Source organism: Nycticebus coucang, chromosome 22 (genome assembly GCF_027406575.1).
Source record: "Nycticebus coucang isolate mNycCou1 chromosome 22, mNycCou1.pri, whole genome shotgun sequence".
Taxonomy (NCBI): Eukaryota; Metazoa; Chordata; class Mammalia; order Primates; family Lorisidae; genus Nycticebus; species Nycticebus coucang.
In genome coordinates this window covers 53947489-53965197 of record NC_069801.1, presented here as the reverse complement: position 1 = coordinate 53965197, position 17709 = coordinate 53947489, and the positions used below count along the sequence as shown (strand labels likewise).

The 17709-nt window shown below is 46.9% G+C and overlaps 1 protein-coding gene across 2 annotated transcripts in view; it reads right to left on the bottom strand.

Annotated features, from left to right (window-relative positions):
- Nucleotides 1-4183: 4183 nt before the first annotated feature.
- The window catches only part of C8A (complement C8 alpha chain), a 72008-nt gene continuing 58482 nt past the window's right edge, over nt 4184-17709 (bottom strand). The window contains exons 8-11 of one of the 2 annotated variants that reach the window (XM_053576180.1): nt 17023-17170; nt 15769-15922; nt 10035-10257; nt 4184-5325 (exon numbers count right to left, since the gene is read on the bottom strand). In XM_053576180.1, the coding sequence (XP_053432155.1) occupies nt 5174-5325; nt 10035-10257; nt 15769-15922; nt 17023-17170 (677 nt within the window). In that variant the 3' untranslated portion in view covers nt 4184-5173. The other variant, XM_053576183.1, reaches the window with a different exon arrangement.

Below are 17709 nucleotides of genomic sequence, written 5' to 3'. Positions count from 1 at the left end.
ACACACTTGATCTCAGTTGCACATTAGAATCATCTGGGAGCTTTAAAAACCCTGACATCCGGAGATGGTACCCTGTCCTATTATATCTGAATCACTGAGGGTGGGACCTGGACATCTGTAGTTCTAAAAGCTCCCCGGGCAACTTCAAGTGGAGCCATGGTTGAAGTCCCTTGAGGTTGGGGAAGTCATTACATATTCATGAAGAATGAAGTGTTTGTCACTGGCCTTAGCCTGACTGACTCTGTCTTATTTCACCACATTTGCTCTCAGACTGGCCTGGCTCACCTTGACTGTTCACAGTAAAACTGGAGATCACAATGATTCAAAGACAAAACTGTACATCCAAAGGAAAACAGAATGTCAAGACTGGGAAAATTCTCAGCTTATTCCTACTGCCGAGAATGAGAAAACCCTTCGAAGGGTGTGGCCAAACAAACATCTGGGGAGATTAGCCCTCTCTGCAGAAGCCAGAAGCCACTGTGCAAGATAAGGGGGGAAATGACTGGAAAACAATTCAGAAGTGGGACTGCCACTCCTATCATAGGCCCAGAGCAGAAAGGGTCCAGGAAATAGAGCAGTTTCAAATGCAAAGGAAGGGCTGCAGCTACCTCCAGGGCCCAGGTGTGGCTCGCTGCTTCCTGCAAAGCTGTGGCTGCCTCCACTTAGAATTCAAAGGCTGCCTGGAGGGCCACAGGGTCTAGGCAGAGAATGGCTATAGGTATAGGGCTGTTACAGGGTCCCCACTAGGGAGATGCCCAGTGGAGCTGTGGGAGTGCAGTAAGGTCCTCTTTCTCCCCCTTCCCAACCCCAGACTGGTAGAGCCACAGTTATGAAGTACCAGCCTAAAAGAACTGCAGTGTGGGCTACAAAGTGAAAGGAAAGGGGCTGCCCAGAACTTTAGAGTCCCAACCCCTGGCCAGCAAAGCTGTGGGGATAGTGAGAGAGGATACCCAAGAAGGGTGAGGTCTAGAAGAACGGGTCTTCTCAAGGAGACCACAAGGATATACCTGCGGGGTCCTCTCCATGATGACTCAGCTCTTGGGAATTTGTAAACTTAACTTCCTGGAACTTGGAAATTTCCAGGTTCTGTGAAATCCTGTAGTTCTGTAGGGGCTGGAATAGCATCTCCCACTTGATTCAAACTAGCCAATGAGAAGGGTACCTGTGGGGTGGAACTTTTTGACTATCGATAAAAAGGGAAAGACCAAGCCAGTCAGGGAGCGCCGCCATTTGGAATTCTTCTATGCTCTAAGCTCCCAGATGGTGAATAAAGCCCTTCCTCTTATAAATGTGGTGTTTGGGTGCTCTTTCTCTCCATTGGACCTCATCTTCCTGCAACAATAGGATCTCTACCCTCCTATTTCCAGAAAGTGGGACCTCGACCCCAGGGAGCCTGCAGCACCAAAGCAGAGTATTCTCAAGACTTAAAATTTCAGACATGCTCATAACCTGTTACTGTTGCAGGAAGACGAGGCCCAGTGGAGAAAAAGAGCATCCAAACAGCATGTTTATTTTTATTTTATTTTATTTTATTTTATTTTTTTGAGACAGAGTCTCACTTTGTTGCCATCTATAGAGTGCTGTGGTGCCACAGCTCACAGCAACCTCAAACTCTTGGGCTTAAGTGATTCTCTTGCCTCAGCCTCCCCAGTAGTTGCGACTACAGTAGTTGCCTGCCACAACATGGGGCTATATTTTTAGAGACGAGGTCGCGCACTGCCTCGGGCTAATCTCTAACTCCTGAGCTCAGGTGATTCACCTGCCTCGGCTTCCCAGGGCACTGGGATTACAGGCGTGAGCCACCTCGCCCGGCCCCAGACACTGTGCTTAAAAGAGGAAGGGCTTTATTTCAGCTGGCAAAGCAAGGGCCAAGAAGAATTCAAAATGCCCACACTCCCCAACTGGCTCAGTCTTCTCCTTTTTATCCTTAGTCAAAAAGTTCCAGCCCACAAGTGCCTTCCTCCCTGGTCAGTTTGAACCAAGCTAGAGAAGTGGGTTCCCGCTTTTACAGAACCATGGGCTTTCACAGAAGCAGGTATCAGCCTCCAGATCCCAGAAGTGAAGTCTACAAATTCCTAAGCTCTGAGTCACCACGGGGAGGACCTCACAGGTGTATCCCTGGGGTCTCCCTGAGAAGACCTTTTTCTCTTTGACCTGACTTTTTCTGAGCATCCTCTCTCATCACTCCTTTCTTATTTCTCCAGAATGGGAATGCTGTCCAGTCATTCTGGAAGCATATAACATGTTTGACTCACAGGTTTATGGCTCAAGAGCAATTTGCCTCAAAATACGTCATGCCCTGAGTCTCACCCATGTCTCTTAGAGGTGATATTTAGATGAGACTTTGGACTTAGGTGTTCACTTGAATGTACACTTGACCCTTGAACAACACAGGTTTGAACTGTGTCCACTTTGTCAAAAGAAAGAACCCAAACTCTGTAAAATACTTTCAAGAAGTATATTCTGAGCCAAATGTGTGTTACCATGGCCTGGAGAGCCACACCCAAGGAGATTTGAGTAAGTGGTCTCACCATGGTTGGGCTACAGTTTGGTTTTATATATTTCAGGGAGACATGAATTACAGGTAAAATAATAAATTGATACGTCAAAGATGTACATTGGTTTGCTCCTTAAAAGCAGGACATCTCGAAATGTGACTGGGCAAAGAGGATCTGGTCCCCTGTCACTGTCAGCCAATACGCAGAGTTGGGGATAGATCCACCTTTATTTTTCAGAAGGCCAGTCGATCTGGAGCACAGTGAGAGTAGCCTCTCAACGGAACTGTTCCATTCTTCTATTTCCAAAATCAGTTTCATATATGAAAATTTGAAGTAAAAATCATGTTAATCTTTATCTTAAACAATAATCTGCATAACCCATGACCCAGAATAAATAATCAGCACAACCCAGGACCCAAAACAACATCCCAGTTCAAAAGTTAATCTCCTAAATCAATTGTCCTACACTACTCAAGATACACACTTTTAGGTTAAAGCTGAATTTACAAAGCAGCAAGAATGGGAGACATAAGGTGACGGTCCCGTAGGACCCAGAAGATCAGCTGTGTCATCCCAGCCCTCGTGTGAATGACTCCAACATAATTCACACTACATGTGCTTTCACAAGAGGAGAATTACAGGTGACATGTACTTGGGTTTCAAGATTCTTCGATTCGTAATTGGGTAAAAAAGTGAAGTTTTGCCTAAAGGTTTGGAATGTCTTAAGGAAGTCTCTTAATCAAAGACAAGTCACAAGATAGGTACTCAGATTCAGTGATCAGTTAAGTAAATCGATGACTTGCAGAGATAGTTGAAGCTTTGTCTTGCCTCCCCTTAGACTTGGTAATGAGTTACAAAGGGCATCTCCAAGAAGGGAAGGGGGCCTGAGCAGGTGTGTCTGACTTCCCTGCTCACAGCTGACTTCAGGGTATTTCTGGGGTCCCTTTGGCCAAAAGGTGGTTCATTCAGTCAGCTGGGGAACTTAAGATTTTAAGAATTTATTTTAGTTCACAATTTATATGCTACCCTTCAGATGCAGGACTAAGCCCTCCTTTTCCTCCTCTTCCTCAACCTGTGCGGTGTGAGCGTGAGGACGCAGCCTTTCCTGATGAATAGGAACTATATTTTCTCCTCCTTATGATTCTCTTCATAACATTTTCTTTTCTTCAGAAAGATAAAGAAAAATTCTTACTTTATTGTAAGAATTGTACTTATAATAGTAAGATGTACAGCAGATAATATATGCAACACACAAACTGTGTTACCTGTGTTCTCAGCAAGGCTTCTGGTGAACAGTGGAGTCTTCCTAGTCAAGTTTCGGGGGAGTTATAGGCAGATTTTTGACTGTTCAGCAGGTCAGCACTGCTAACCCCTAAGTTGTTCACAGGTCAACTGTATTTTGAATATGAGAATGTTATGAATTTTGGGGGGTCGGGGGCAGAATGTTGTTGTCTGAATGATTTTGTCCTCTAATTCCAAGATGACAGATTTAAGAGGTGGGACCTTGGGTGGGGGTGATTAGATCACGTGGGCAGAGCTTCCCAGAGACTCTGCCCTTCCTGCCGTGTGAGTGCCGGGGGTGTGGGGTGGGGGTGGGGGTGTGGGGTGGGGGTGGGGAAAGACAGCCCTGTAGAAACTAATCAATGGGCCCTTGCCAAACACTGAACTTCCCTCACCCAGAACTATGAGTAGTAAGTTTCTGTTGTTTATAAGTCACCCGGTTTATGTTACTTTGTTACAAAGTTTGTAATTACTAGTTGTGAAAACTGCAATATAGAATAATACGGCATGAAAAAATAATTGGGAGAAATGTGACATTTTTAGAAAGAACTTGGGCTAACTGGAGAGATTAACTGATTTTTTTGTTGTTGTTCAGGCAGAATCTCACTATGTCACCCTTGGTAGTGTGCTGTGACATCACAGCTCACAGCAACCTCAAACTCTTGAGCTTAAGCGATTCTCTTGCCTCAGCCTCCCGAGTAGCTGGGACCACAGGCACCTGCCACAACACCCAGCATATTTTTTGTTGCAGTTGCCATTGTTGTTCAGCTGGCCAGGGCCGGGGTCGAACCCGCCAGCCTAGGTGTATGTGGCCGATGCCATAGCCACTGAGCGACAGGGGCCGAGCCGATTAATTGATTCTTAAGGAGTCCAGATGAAGGAAAATTGAGGAAACGCAAGTCAATTTTTAGTATTTTCCTCATTATTTCAGGGTGTCTGCTTACCCTACCAAATAATAACATTTCTATAAATGGACAAAGATTGTTGTCAAAGAACTAGGGAATTCTCATTATATTTGGTTTTATTGGACATCAGTTGTATCAAAAGCATCTGCCTGCCTTGCCCCTCTATCATCCTATAAATTCTCTTAAGTCATGGATTCAGTTTTCTTGGGTTTTTCATTGGTTTGTTTCTTTGGGGTGATACAGAAGGCTGTGAGCAGGACTGAGCCTCTGGCTAATACTCCCCACCCACAGGCTGAATGAACAACTGAGTTCTGTAGGTGATGGGACAGGTGGGTGTCCGTGGGACAGCCAGTCTTAGGTCTGCAGACTGACAGGATGAAGAGTCGTCTGCTCTGCCACGTATCCTCTCTCAGCTGAAAGTGGTCCTTATCAAACAGCCAGCGCAGGTGGCACAAGGCAGGTCCCGTCCCGGCCTGTGCCCAGAGGCCCTCAGCAAGACTGGGACTGCACTTCCCGTCCTGGGCATGAGGCCCCTCCATTCTGGGGTGTGGGGTTGTCGCACTGTCTCCTCCTCTCCCGGGTACCTGCTGTGCACGCAGACCAGGGGCCCCAGCAGCTCCAGCTCCCGTCCGCTTTGGCTCCTGCAGAGGGAATTTCCCCGGGGAGGAGGAGGTTAGCATGCGGTGAGGAGGGAGGGCCACCCCATGGCCCAAGAGCGGTCTGCAATCTCTCCTTAGGGAAATGCCCGGGAGTAGCCAGCCAAGACCTCTGTGCTCACTTCCACGCACTTAATTTGAAACTCTGAATGGAGTGAGGAGGGGCCACTGGGAACTCATCTCATGAAATTGGAACCCACGGTTCCATGGAAGATGGATTGCAAAGGCAGGGCTGTGCTTCTCTTCGGAAGAATGACATGGAGTCCCTGCAGGGGGTGGGGACCTGGGAGCAAGGCCCAGCTGGGGATTCAGAGAAATAGCTCCGGCTCCACCAGACCCCTCTCTAGGGAGGGTTGCTGGGCTGTTGTGTGAAGATTTGAGAATCAGACTCCCTCAGACTGACCACAAAACCTGGTGGGTGAGAGATTCTCTGCTCGGAGCGTCTGAACACATGCACTGACCATTTGTGTCTGGACATCCAGCCCAGTGGCCTCCCCCAAGTCTGGGCCTGCTACCTCTCTGTGCATTTGAGCAATCCTCTGTCTCAGCCTGAGTTTTTCCATACTGCAATAAGAAAAGAATGGACTAATCTAATGGATTTTTTAATTATTACATTTTTCATCTCTATTTTCCTTGTATGAAATCTTATATGGACCCCAGCATCTAAGTCAGATGAAAGCAGAGCTGTTCTGTTTGAACCTGGGTGGCTGTCAGGTCCACCCTCCCCACTGTGGAAGCTCCTTGTACCCCAAGACTTCACACACCACCAGTGTGAACATGGATGGATTAGATGATCTCCAAGGCCCCTCCAGCTCTGTAATTACTCTCCCTGATGGGGCAGCCACAGCAGGGCTCTCTGTCTCTTTCTCCCACCTTGTAGGTCTGTCCTTGCAGGCAAAAGTTTGCTAGGAAAATTCCTAGGCACTCTCCTGGGTTTCCATGGAGACTGGCTGGCTCCCCAGCCTCAGATTTCCTTGCCAGCTCAGCCTCTGTTGGGGTGAAAGTCCAGAATGACAGCTCCAACCTTATGTGCACACCTTGCTTGGAACCAGGTTAATGGAGTCCCATGAGCTTCTGCAACCTACTGTCTGTAAGGGCCAGAGTGCAGGAGGAATGGGACCTGGGGAGCATCCCCCATCCCCTTCCATTCTCTCCCCTCCCCTCCCCTAGGTCATTCTCCAGTGACTCTGCAGGCCGCAGCTGAGCCTGGTGCTGGACCACTGAAGAGCCCATCTAAGTAGCACACAGTCTACAGGGATGCAAGCAAGTCCCCGGTTCTGAGGGCCCTTCAAGTGTGCTACGATTAAATCACCTAGGCGAGGGTCACATCTTTAAGCCAGGCCAAGCTGATATCCATGAACTAGCTCATACCACCCCCTGCCACTCATCAAAAATGATATTTATCAGAAATCGTCTCAGACCCTCTACCCTCATTCCCTAAATTTCCAGACTCTTAGGATGTGAATTAGTGAAGTAATGGTTCAGAACTTGGGTCCTGGCACTAGATTGTCAAGTCCAAACGCTGGCTCTTTGCCTCTGTAGCTACATGACCTTGTGCAAGTTCTCTAACTTTCCTTCTGCCCCTGTTTCCTCGTTTGTAAATTGGGATTAATAAAAGCATTGAGGTCATAAGTTATTGGGGAAATAAATGAGTTCACACACATGAAGTTCTGCTATCGTGGCTGGCACAGAATAAGGGTTAGTTATTATTTCTGTTTATGGACCTTTGGTCACTTTGGGAACCCTGCCTGGCCAGTGGGAATGTGGGGCAGAAACCCAGTCTACACCCTGCCTGGGAAGTCGGGAAAGCCTGGGCCCTGGGGCAACCCGGAGTGGGGGCTCTTTTCCAATTCACCTGATGAAACCGTGGGCCAGGCTTGGCCCTGGTAGTTGGTCTCCTTAGTTTTCATTCTCAGCATCCTTCTTCATAAAGGCTTTGGATTTCACTCACCCTCCTGGCTCACCCCTTTCAGAATTCCTCCTACAAGATACTGGGCTGTTCACTGGGACTCAAATTCTACTGCTTTGTCAGCAAAGGCGTGATTTGAACAAGGAACAACCCAGGACAGATCCTCTACCAATGGGACATTCTGCACAGAGTTGTCCTTTCTTTTGTTTATGACATATAACACAGCCTGCCATGTGTGTTAACCAGTTTAATCTCCAACCTGACCTATGAAAGAGTTTCCCATATCATCTCATTTTATGGGGTAAGCCCAGATGAAATGACAGCTCTAAGATTCAGAGCCCTGTTTGGCACCAGAGCTACGCTATCCTGCCTCCCATGTAGAACTCCTCTCAGTGAGGACGAGTAACTCAAGTCACCATCCTCTCATTTTTAAACCGGATCTTGCAGGCCAAAATATCTCCTGAATTCTAAGGAAATTGGTAGCAGTGATTTCTTTCAAGCCAAGCTGAATTTACATATTTAAAGCTTCAAACTACCAACTGTTCATCAGGTTGTATCCGTTGTTTAGGTCGGAGACTGAGATTGTGGGGTAGGAGGGGCCTGGAGGGCCATCTCACCCAGCTACCCATTGGGAGAATGAATCTCTTTTACAGCTTTCTCACAAGTCTCCCACCCCTCCCCTCCCCTGCCACACCACAGCCTGAGAAAGTCCTCCCTCCCTAATCCAAAATCCTTTTGCTATAGACTCCCTTCCATTAGTTCAACAGCTTAATCTCAGTGCCCACAGAATACAAATCTCATGCCTTCTCACATGGTAGTTCAAAGTCTTTTCAATGCCAAAAAATTAGCAATCTTTCCAGCTCTTCCTCCTGGAATACAGGCTTGAGTCTTGCTACTTCCCTTGGCTGCCCACTTTGTCTTGCCCATGTCTGATGAAACGTGGCTCCTGGGATGCCGGAGAAGACTCTTGTTCTGGGCCCTTCCCTCGGGGGGTATCAACATTGCCGCTGTCAGATCCCCATGTGAATTGGGTCTAAGGGCTTGTCCTGTTCTTCACACACATGAATTGAGCCACACAGCTCTCACCCTGTCCACCTTGTGCTCCAAGAGTTTGTTTAATAGACCCAAGTGTAGCACCTGAGATTTACCCATCCATACTGGTTTTTTGTTTTTTTTTTTGAGATGGAGTCTCACTATGTCACTCTCCGTAGAGTGCTGTGGCATCACAGCTCACAGCAACCTTAAAGTCTTGGGCTTAAGCGATTCTCTTGCCTCAGCCTCCCAACTAGCTGTGACTACAGGCTCCCGCCATAACACCCGGCTATTTTTTGTTGCCGTTAGTCTGGGGCCAGGTTTGAACCTGACACCCTTGGTATATGGGGCTGGCGCCCTGCCCACTGAGCCACAGGCACTGCCCTTTTGTGTTTTTTTTTTTTTGAGACAGAGTCTCACTATGTCACCCTCCATAGAATGCTGTGGCATCACAGCTCACAGCAACCTCAAACTCTTGGGCTTAAGTGATTCTCTTGCCTCAGCCTCCCAAGTAGCTGGGACTACAGGCACCCGCCACAACGCCCGGCTATTTTTCTGTTGCAGTTGTCATTGTTGTTTAGCTGGCCCAGACCAGGTTCGAACCCTCCAGCCTTGGCGCATGTGGCTGGCGCTGTAACCACTGTGCTGTGGTCGCCAAGCCCATACGTTTTTTTTTGGTACTTTTTGTTCATTGTATTAACCAGTTGGGATTTATTTCCATGTTGATTTGGTAACCCGGATGTTTTCCCACAATTCCATGTACCATAGAATCAGTTTTGGATGTCTAGAAAATTGGGACATGCATAGAGATTCTTAGAGCTTCAAGGAAAATGAGGTAAAAAGGCTAACCCCAAAACAGATGCTATTAGCCAGGGTCTCACGGGGAGTTACTGAAATAGCTGAGATTCACGTCCGCACCCCCAGACTCCTTCATCTTTAAGGCACGGGCGTTCAGCCTTTGTCTGATAACTCTCTTCCCTGTGCCAGGCAGTTCCTGCTTCAGCTGTGTGTACATTTAAACCTTTCCTTGACCCAACTCTGCTTTTAGTTTCAACTCCTTGCACCATAACGACAACTACTAATCCCATAGAGGGGGGTGAATTATGATTCCTCAAAAGATATGTTCAAGTCCAAACCTCCACTGCCTGTGCATATGACCTTATTTGGAAAATAAGGTCTTTGCAGATAAAACTGTGTTAAAACGAGGTCATGCTGGGTTGGAGTGGGCTGTAATGCGATGACGGGTGTTCTCATACAAATGCAGAGAGATACCGGAATGATGCGTTTATAAGCCAAGACCACCAAAAACTGCTGGCAACCACTAGAAGCTGCGAGAGAGGAATGGGGAGCACTTTCTCCCTCAGAATTTCTCGAAGAAACCACCCAGCCAATATGCTTAGCTTCCAGAAACCTGAAACAATACATTCCTGGTTTCCTGCAAACAACCCAGTTTGTGATAATTTGTTATGGCAGCCCCAGGAGACTAGTTCGTCCCTCCATAAATGAATCTTTTGTCCAGCCACATCTTGGTGAGAAACAGTTCCCATCTGAGAAAGGGTCTTGATGGCAGGGAGAAAGCGGCAGAGCTGTGAGGGTGGCAGGTGAGGAATAGAACTCGCAAAATGTGGGCTCCTGGGATAGGGTATAAGCAGGTTCAGAAAGGAGGGGCTGAGACCCCCAAGATGCTTTTGGCACTGCCCCCTTTGAGCTGGGTGAGTCTGGGTGAGTCTGGGTGGGGATGCACAGGCCTTACCCTCTATCTCCGTCCGCTCACAGGCAGGGCCCAGGTAGCCCTGGCGGCACTGGCACCTGCAGCTTGTGCCCTGGAGGATGGGCTCCCCATTGTTGAAGCAGGGCCCGCAGCGGCAGGCGTTGAACTCCGTCAGGTACTGGTCCAGGGCCCGGCGCAGGTTCTGGCGCTTGGCCTCCAGGGGCCCCAGGTTTGTGTGTCGCAGCACTTCATAGATGGGCTGCATCTGTGGGCGCAGAAAGAAACGCGGCCCCCCCTGGGCTCTGCTCACCTTTCCAGAGCCCACGATTGGCCACTAACTTCCTGGAAGACCCATTTCATGCCCTGGATGTTGACGGCCACTCTGAGATGTAAGTACTAAACTCCTCACTCACAGAGGAAGATACGGGGACTCAACCTACAGACCTACTTAAGTACAGACCTACTTAACCCTGAAGTCTGTGTTCTCTCAATCCCAGAGTAAGGAGAGAGGGTAGAAGTTACTCATGCCAGATCACCTGCCCCCTCCAGCACTTTCAGGAAGCAGGAAAAGTCTGCGTGTTTGTCAGGGTTTTACTGATCTATTTATTTTTAGTTTCAGATTAATATGAAGGTACAAAGATTAAGTTACAAAGTTTGCAGATGGTGGATGTGGAGAGAAGGAACTCTTACACTGTTGCTGGGATTGCAAACTAATACAGCCTCTTTGGAAAGAAGTATGAAGAATCCTCAAAGAACTCAAAAGAGACCTCCCATTTGATCCTGAAATCCCATTACTAGACCTCTGCCCAGAAGAAAAAAAAAATCATTTTATCAGAAGGACATTTGCACTAGATTGTTTATCTCAGCTCAATTTATAATCACCAACGGGTTAATAAATTTTGATGTATGGAATACTATTCAGCCATTAAAAAGGTGGGGACTTTACCTCTGCTTTATTAACCTGGATAGAATTGTGTGAGTGTGTTTTGATTGTCAGTCTTCAATGCAGGAATTAATAAAACATCTGCGAAGCAGTCGCACTGTCACTGCTGAGTGATCCCTATAATGGTGTAGCGTACATGGGTGGGTAGGGGGAGATTTGCAGTTGAGACCATCCATGCCAGAATGAGCACAGTGCAGGGTTGCTCAGCCTTGATGTCAATGTGTTTCCAGCTGGGGAAGGCTTTGCTGGCAGGCGTGGGCGTGTTCCGCTCCCTGCAGGGCTCTCAGCAGATGCAAGTAGCACCTCCCAGTTATGAAAACTAAAACTGTCGCGTGGGGGACAGAGTTTCCCCTGGCTGAGAAGTAGTTGATGGAGTAGAAAGATCATTGAATCTAGAACCAGAAAACCTGGCTTCAGGTCCCAGCTCTCCGACTGCCAGCCGTGTGATCTGTGGCACCTGCGCCCTCTTGCTTATCTGCCTTGTGAAAACAGTCATCCAACCCTCCAGGTTTACTGTGAGGGTTAAAGGCGGTGGCACCTGGGAAAGGCCTGCCGCGTGGTACAAACTAAGTAAACGCAGCTCACATCCCAGCCCGGTGGCCTAGGACTCTCCACTGCCCCTCTGTGAACTTGACCCTCATTATCCAGAAAGTAGGAATAATACCTACTTTCGAGAATTCTTATGAGGATCTAAAGAAATAATGAATGTGAGATACACTGTAAAAGGGAACAACAAAATAAAATAAAGAGCCATTCTTACGGCTGTGTTTTCCAAATTGCATGTTACATTTTAACCCCTTCGTAACATGAAAGCTTTTCTCCAACTCTCTCATTTTATAGGAGAGGAACCTTAGGCCCCAAGTGAAGAAGGGCAGGGTCAGAGAGCAAGTCAGGGGAGGGAGCAAGTCAGGGGAGGGACTGAACCACGTCGGAACACTCCAACTTCTCTGGAAACAAATGTATTTTTTTTTTTTTTTCAGAGACAGGGTCTCACTTTGTCACCCTCGGTAGAATGCCGTGGTGTCACAGCTCGCAGCAACCTCCAACTTCTGGGCTTAGGCGATTCTCTTGCCTCAGCCTCTCGAGTACCTGGGACTATAGGTGCCTGCCACAAGGCCTAGCTATTTTTTGTTGCAGTTTGGCTGGGGCCGGGTTTGAACCTGCCACCCTCGGGATGGGGGCCAGTCCCTTACCCACTGAGCCACAGGTGCCGCCCTCTGGGAGCAAATGTCAACAGATGGCACTTCTCATGCCTTGGCTTTCCTGGAAATGTGTACAGATTGTCCTGTGGCAAACAGACCTTGACCTCCAGACGAGGGCTGCAGCTGAGGTCACCAAGCAGGTTATGTCAGGACTGGCTGGACTCTCAGCCAAGGTAAGAAAATCACTTACTGGAAGTTCAGAAAATTTGGACCCATTGTTAGGAAATCAGCACAGAATAAGCTGCCCCGTGACCCTTGTTAAAGACCACTCATTTCGGGGAAGGCCGGAACCATTAGGAAACTTCTCTTCGACTTTCCGGGGGGGCTAAGTGCCCAGTCCCCCATCTCTGATTTCTCCCTCCCAGGAACCTCAGCAGAGGAAAGGAAGCACTCTGGGGGAGACTGGTGGGACTTAAGAGAGATGAGAGAGGTGGAGAAAAGATCTTAGAATGTTAGCACTAGAAAAAGATATTGGCTATGATCTTATACCCATTTGGCAGATGAGAAAACTGATTCAGAGAGAAGAAGTGATACAATGGGGCAACATACCACAAGAAAACATAGAACAGATAATAATTCTTCACTTAACATGACATAGCCAGACAATATACCTCAAACACACCATACTACGACTCAGTCTAAGTACCGGCTCTATATATGCACTGCTGAGCTCTGGGAACACGTGAGCTAATAAAACACTGCTCCACTCTGAGCTTAGGGTCCAGATAACACTGACCTGGTCTCCTTTTCTGTTCTCTGCCTCTTGCCCCCTCCCTGCCCTGCCCTCTCCTTTGATTCATCCTTCATTTCCCCGTGAGCCACCTTCTCTTTTTAAAGCACTGTGCTGGCTACATAACTTTCCAGCTCTAAAACCTGCCAGTGGCATAGCATGTTGAGTCCTAACTTCTCAGGGGGCAACATGGTTTGCAAAGAGATTGTGGATGTTAGTGTCAGGGTGACATGGCTCAATTGTGCTCTGCCATTTGCAAGCCATGAGATCTTGTGCTAAACCTGTTTCTTCCACTGACATTTACTCAGTACCCACCCCCTTCTCTCTACCCTTGTGAAGTAACATCTTCGATCATCCCTATGTTATCAAGCAGGAAACAAGGCTCAGAGAGTGAAGTAACGTGTCCTCCAAGGTCACGCACTGACAAGGTGGCTCAGGCATGTCAATATCCTTCCCCTCCTCACCTTCCTCCCAAAGCCCAGGCTCTTTTCCCAATAGACCATCCGTTCTCAGCCTGTGGGTCGCAGCCCCTTTGTAACAATAAAAATACATCCTGCATATCAGATATTTACATTACAATTCATAACAGTAGCAAAATTACAGTTATGAAGTAGCAATGAAAATAATTTTATGGTTGGGGGTCACCACAACATGAGGAGCTGTATAAAGGGTTGAGGCATTAGGAAGGTTGAGAACCACTGCGATAGCTAGTGTTTGGGTTTCTATAAATCATGAACCTCGGTCTTTCCCTTAGAAGTTTTGCTCAAGGCAAACACAAATTTCACCTCTTGCCCGGGATATCCATTTTACAGTTTTTCCCAAATCACTAATAGTTTGATGATAGCAATTTTCAGAACCTGCGTGAATTACAGGTGCGTGAAAATGGTCCCTTACTTACTGAAGAAGAAATGAAATGAAGGTTAATCCATCTGACCCCACTCTTCATAGAAAGCAGGGAGTTACAATAGACTTTAGGTTTAACTGTAGGTAATATGTTTTCGTATGTATGAGAGGGAATGCGTTCATATGTGGGATTTCAAATACAGGTAGAAAAGCAGGAATGATATTTTGCTTCCAAGTCTGAAATGTAACCCTTTTGTTTTTTTTTGGCTGGGGCTGGGTTTGAACCCGCCACCTCCGGCATAGGGGGCCAGCACCCCACTCCTTTGAGCCACAGGCGCTGCCCCTGTAACCCTTTTTTTAATGGACTGTGCTGCATGTTAACAGAAGTAGTTGGACAACTGCTAGAAAAATCCACTTTGCACTTGGAACAAAGTTTCATGTCCTTTGTGAAGTTAGGAATTTAAGGCAGAGTTTCTCGACTTGGGCATTTTTGACATTTGGGATCAGATATTTCTTTTTTGCTGGCCTCATTCTGTGGGCTCATTCTCTGCCTCTTAGATGCCAATAATACTTCCCGGCCCCACTGCAAGTCGTGACAATTAAAAACATCTCTGAAGTATCTCAACAATGGAAGAAAAAGTATCCAATGTACTCAGCCCTACTATGAAACTAATTTATAGCTTTCATATGAAAGCTATAACCCAATTGTAGCACAAGAATATGGGGAAAGGGTCAAGGGAGGGGAGGGGAGGGGGGAAGCGGGGTGGAGGGAGGGTAATTGTTGGGATTATACCTACGGCGCATCTTTGAAGGGTACAGGTGAAACTTACTAAATGCAGACTATAAATGTCTGAACACAATAACTAAGAAAATGCCATGAAGTCTATGTTAACCAGTTCGATGAAAATATTTCAAATTGTGTATAAAACCAGCACATCGTACCCCATGATTGCATTAATGTACACAGCTATGATCTAATAAAAAAAAAAAAAAGTCTCTGGGCTCAGCACCCATAGCTTAGTGTTTAGGCACCCGCCACATACAGCAGGCTGGCGGGTTTGAATCCCGCCTGGGCCTGCTAAACAACAATGACAACTACAACCAAAAAATAACCAGGCATTGTGGTGGGCGCCTGTAGTCCCAGCTACATAGGAGGCTGGGGCAAGAGAATCGCTTAAGCACAAGAGTTTGAGGTTACTGTGAGCTGTGACACCACAGCACTCTACCAAGGGCGACATAGTGAGTCTCTGTCTCAAAAAAAAAAAAAAAAAAAAAAGTCTCTGGACATTGCTGCATTTCCCAGCAGGAGTAAATTCACCTTCCGTGGTTGAGAACTGCTGCTTTAAAGGAAGGTACTAGGACAGAGAAAATGAGAACTGGGATCAAGTCAAAGTTCTGAAATCCAGGCACTGTCACCCTTAACAACTCACTTGAGTTCTCAGAGCCTCAGTTTTCTTCTAGTGGGAAGAATCACATCACTGTCAAGGTCTCACTGTGATGAGATACGATGATTTGGAGCAATGGACGCAAATTGCCGCCCTGGTCCAAGGCCACGCTGTAGCTTATTTTTTGTGGCCATCGAGTGAAGAATGGTCTTCATATTTTTAAAGCGTTGTGAAGAAAGGAAAAGAAAAACAACAATAACTACTACTTGTGTGTCAGAGACTGTATGTGGCCGACAAAGCCTAAAATATTTACTCTCTGGCCCTTTACTAAAAAAGTTTGCCAACTCCTAATTTAGTGGATGTGACTTTTAAAAGTCTTTCAAGTAAGAATGCAAATTATCATCTGTTTTATATAGTTTGACCCTGAAAATCTTCTCCAACTGCCAATGTAAAACAGCGTTGAACAGATAAGTTTCTGACCTGGCTCCCCGGTGGTCTGGGTCTGGAGTCACGCACTCCCTGGCTCTGGCCTGGGCAGGGCCACCGGCTCAGTGCGCTGTGACATATAATCTTGTTCTCTGATGGGCTCGTAATAAGAAATATGAAATGATCTGGTCTGCTTCGCTTTCATTCCTCATGGATGTAGAGTTTCTTCAACTGCGAAAAGACTTACCTCAAAATCGATAACAACAGGATTATACTTTAACGACCTCCCCCAGAAACGGTACGCAACGATGCTCTGGTTCTGTGTCAAGCCGCCGCCCCAGCCAGAACTGCCACCTTGCACCCGAGAAATGATGTCTTCCACGCCCAGGGCCTGCATGCTGCTTTCTGCCATAAAATGGATAGCAATATGAGCTCATTTCCCAAAAAAAGCCAAACGAGAAGCCAGAGGACTGGTCTGCAAGTTCAACCACTGAGATTTGGAGCAAAGTTCATGTCCTCTCTCTACCGGCTCTGAGCCATTTCTCCTTGTTCTGCTCTTCTTGGGTAACTAGTGAGACAAAGCAGAAGAGAAGGGCCGAGACTTAGAAATAGCTTGTATACCCTGGAGTGAAGCAGAAACTGATAGTCACGCCCACATGGAGAGGACGGAAAGTGGATGGTCATTCATTCATCCAGATGTCAAATATTCACTCAGAGCCTGCTGAAGGCCATGTGGGTTCAATCAGGGATCACAGCTGCTATGAAAGGACTCAGTGCAGGTGCCGAGGAAAAAGTGGTCAGGTTACAGTGGGGGTGAGGAAGTCAGGAAGAAAGGTGAGGTGCCTAGGAAGGTGAGTGAAGGGGGGACAGCAGAACATCAGAGAGAGGAAGCAGTGTGGTGAGAGCCTGGGGGTACGAGGAACCTAAGGTGATGATGCCTTGCACCTGTTTGATATCTACTTTACCCACTGTTTTATAAACCTTCTCATCATTCCTAGATCCCCTGTCTCTCACCTAAAAAATACTTGATACATGGTTGACGAATAGAATAAATGAGTGAGTACACGAACATTCAGTTGACTTATTCAGAAAATGCCACAACGTGTTCCTGTCTAATCCCTCTCAGACAATTATTCCTTGAGTCTGGACTTGGTCACCACACTCCTCTCTCCCATTTGCCTCGTCTCTTCTCTCTGGACTGTAAGCTGATGGGCCTTCATTCTAACAGCCCACATTCCAGATTCTGTCCACACATTCCTTCCCTCTAGTTCTTACATGGGTCTTTGTCTAACACCTGAGGTCTAGGAGGATGCCCCATACAAAGGCAAGTATTTTGAAGGTGGCTCCAGTCCATGGTAGATGCAAAACAGAGCCACCAGGGGCCACTGCTTGTGGGTAGAGTGGGACCACTGAGTGAAATGAAATCAATCGGGGGGAAAAATAGCTTCCATGTCCTAAGGGTATTCCCAAAGGAAAGTATGACTTCTCTTTTGCTAAACACTTGCCAGTTTTGCCAGCTCCAGAGTTTTCACAACGATCTCCCGATATGCCTCCTTTGATGTCTCCTTTGACGTCTAGGCTCTCTGTAAACTCATACTCAAAGCCCAGAGAGACTCCAAAGCACTTTTTGATATCATTGCTGGTGATACCTGCAAAAAGGAGTAGAAAAACACAAAATGCTGAGTTACCAAAAGACGCTTGACACGGTACAACCATCTGAATAGTAAAAGCTACCTTCAGCATTAAAGTCTCGGAGATCTGGGTGGAAAGCCCTGTTCTTCTCTTCCGTATGTTTCAACCCAATACTTCTTGAAATGAGAAAGGATATGGATTGCACATTCTATTATAGTTCAGAAGTGTTAGTACATTGCCTTTGGGCACAGTTCACTGAGCCTCCTTGAGGAGACGATTCTTTCCCATCTATCTCCATGCGCCCCTGTGCTTAGCACAGCCCCTGGCCTGCAATAGGCACAATTTTCACTGTGAATTTTGCACGCATTTCTTCTCAGGATAAACGCCCTGCCTGGAACACTTTTGACACTGTCGGCAGGACTGCAACTTAATACGGCCTCTTTGAAAAGAATTATGGAGAATCCACAAAGAACTCAAATTAGGCTTCTCATTTGACCCTGCATTCCCACTACTAGACATCTACTTAGAAGAAAAAAATGTCCTTTTATCATAAAGA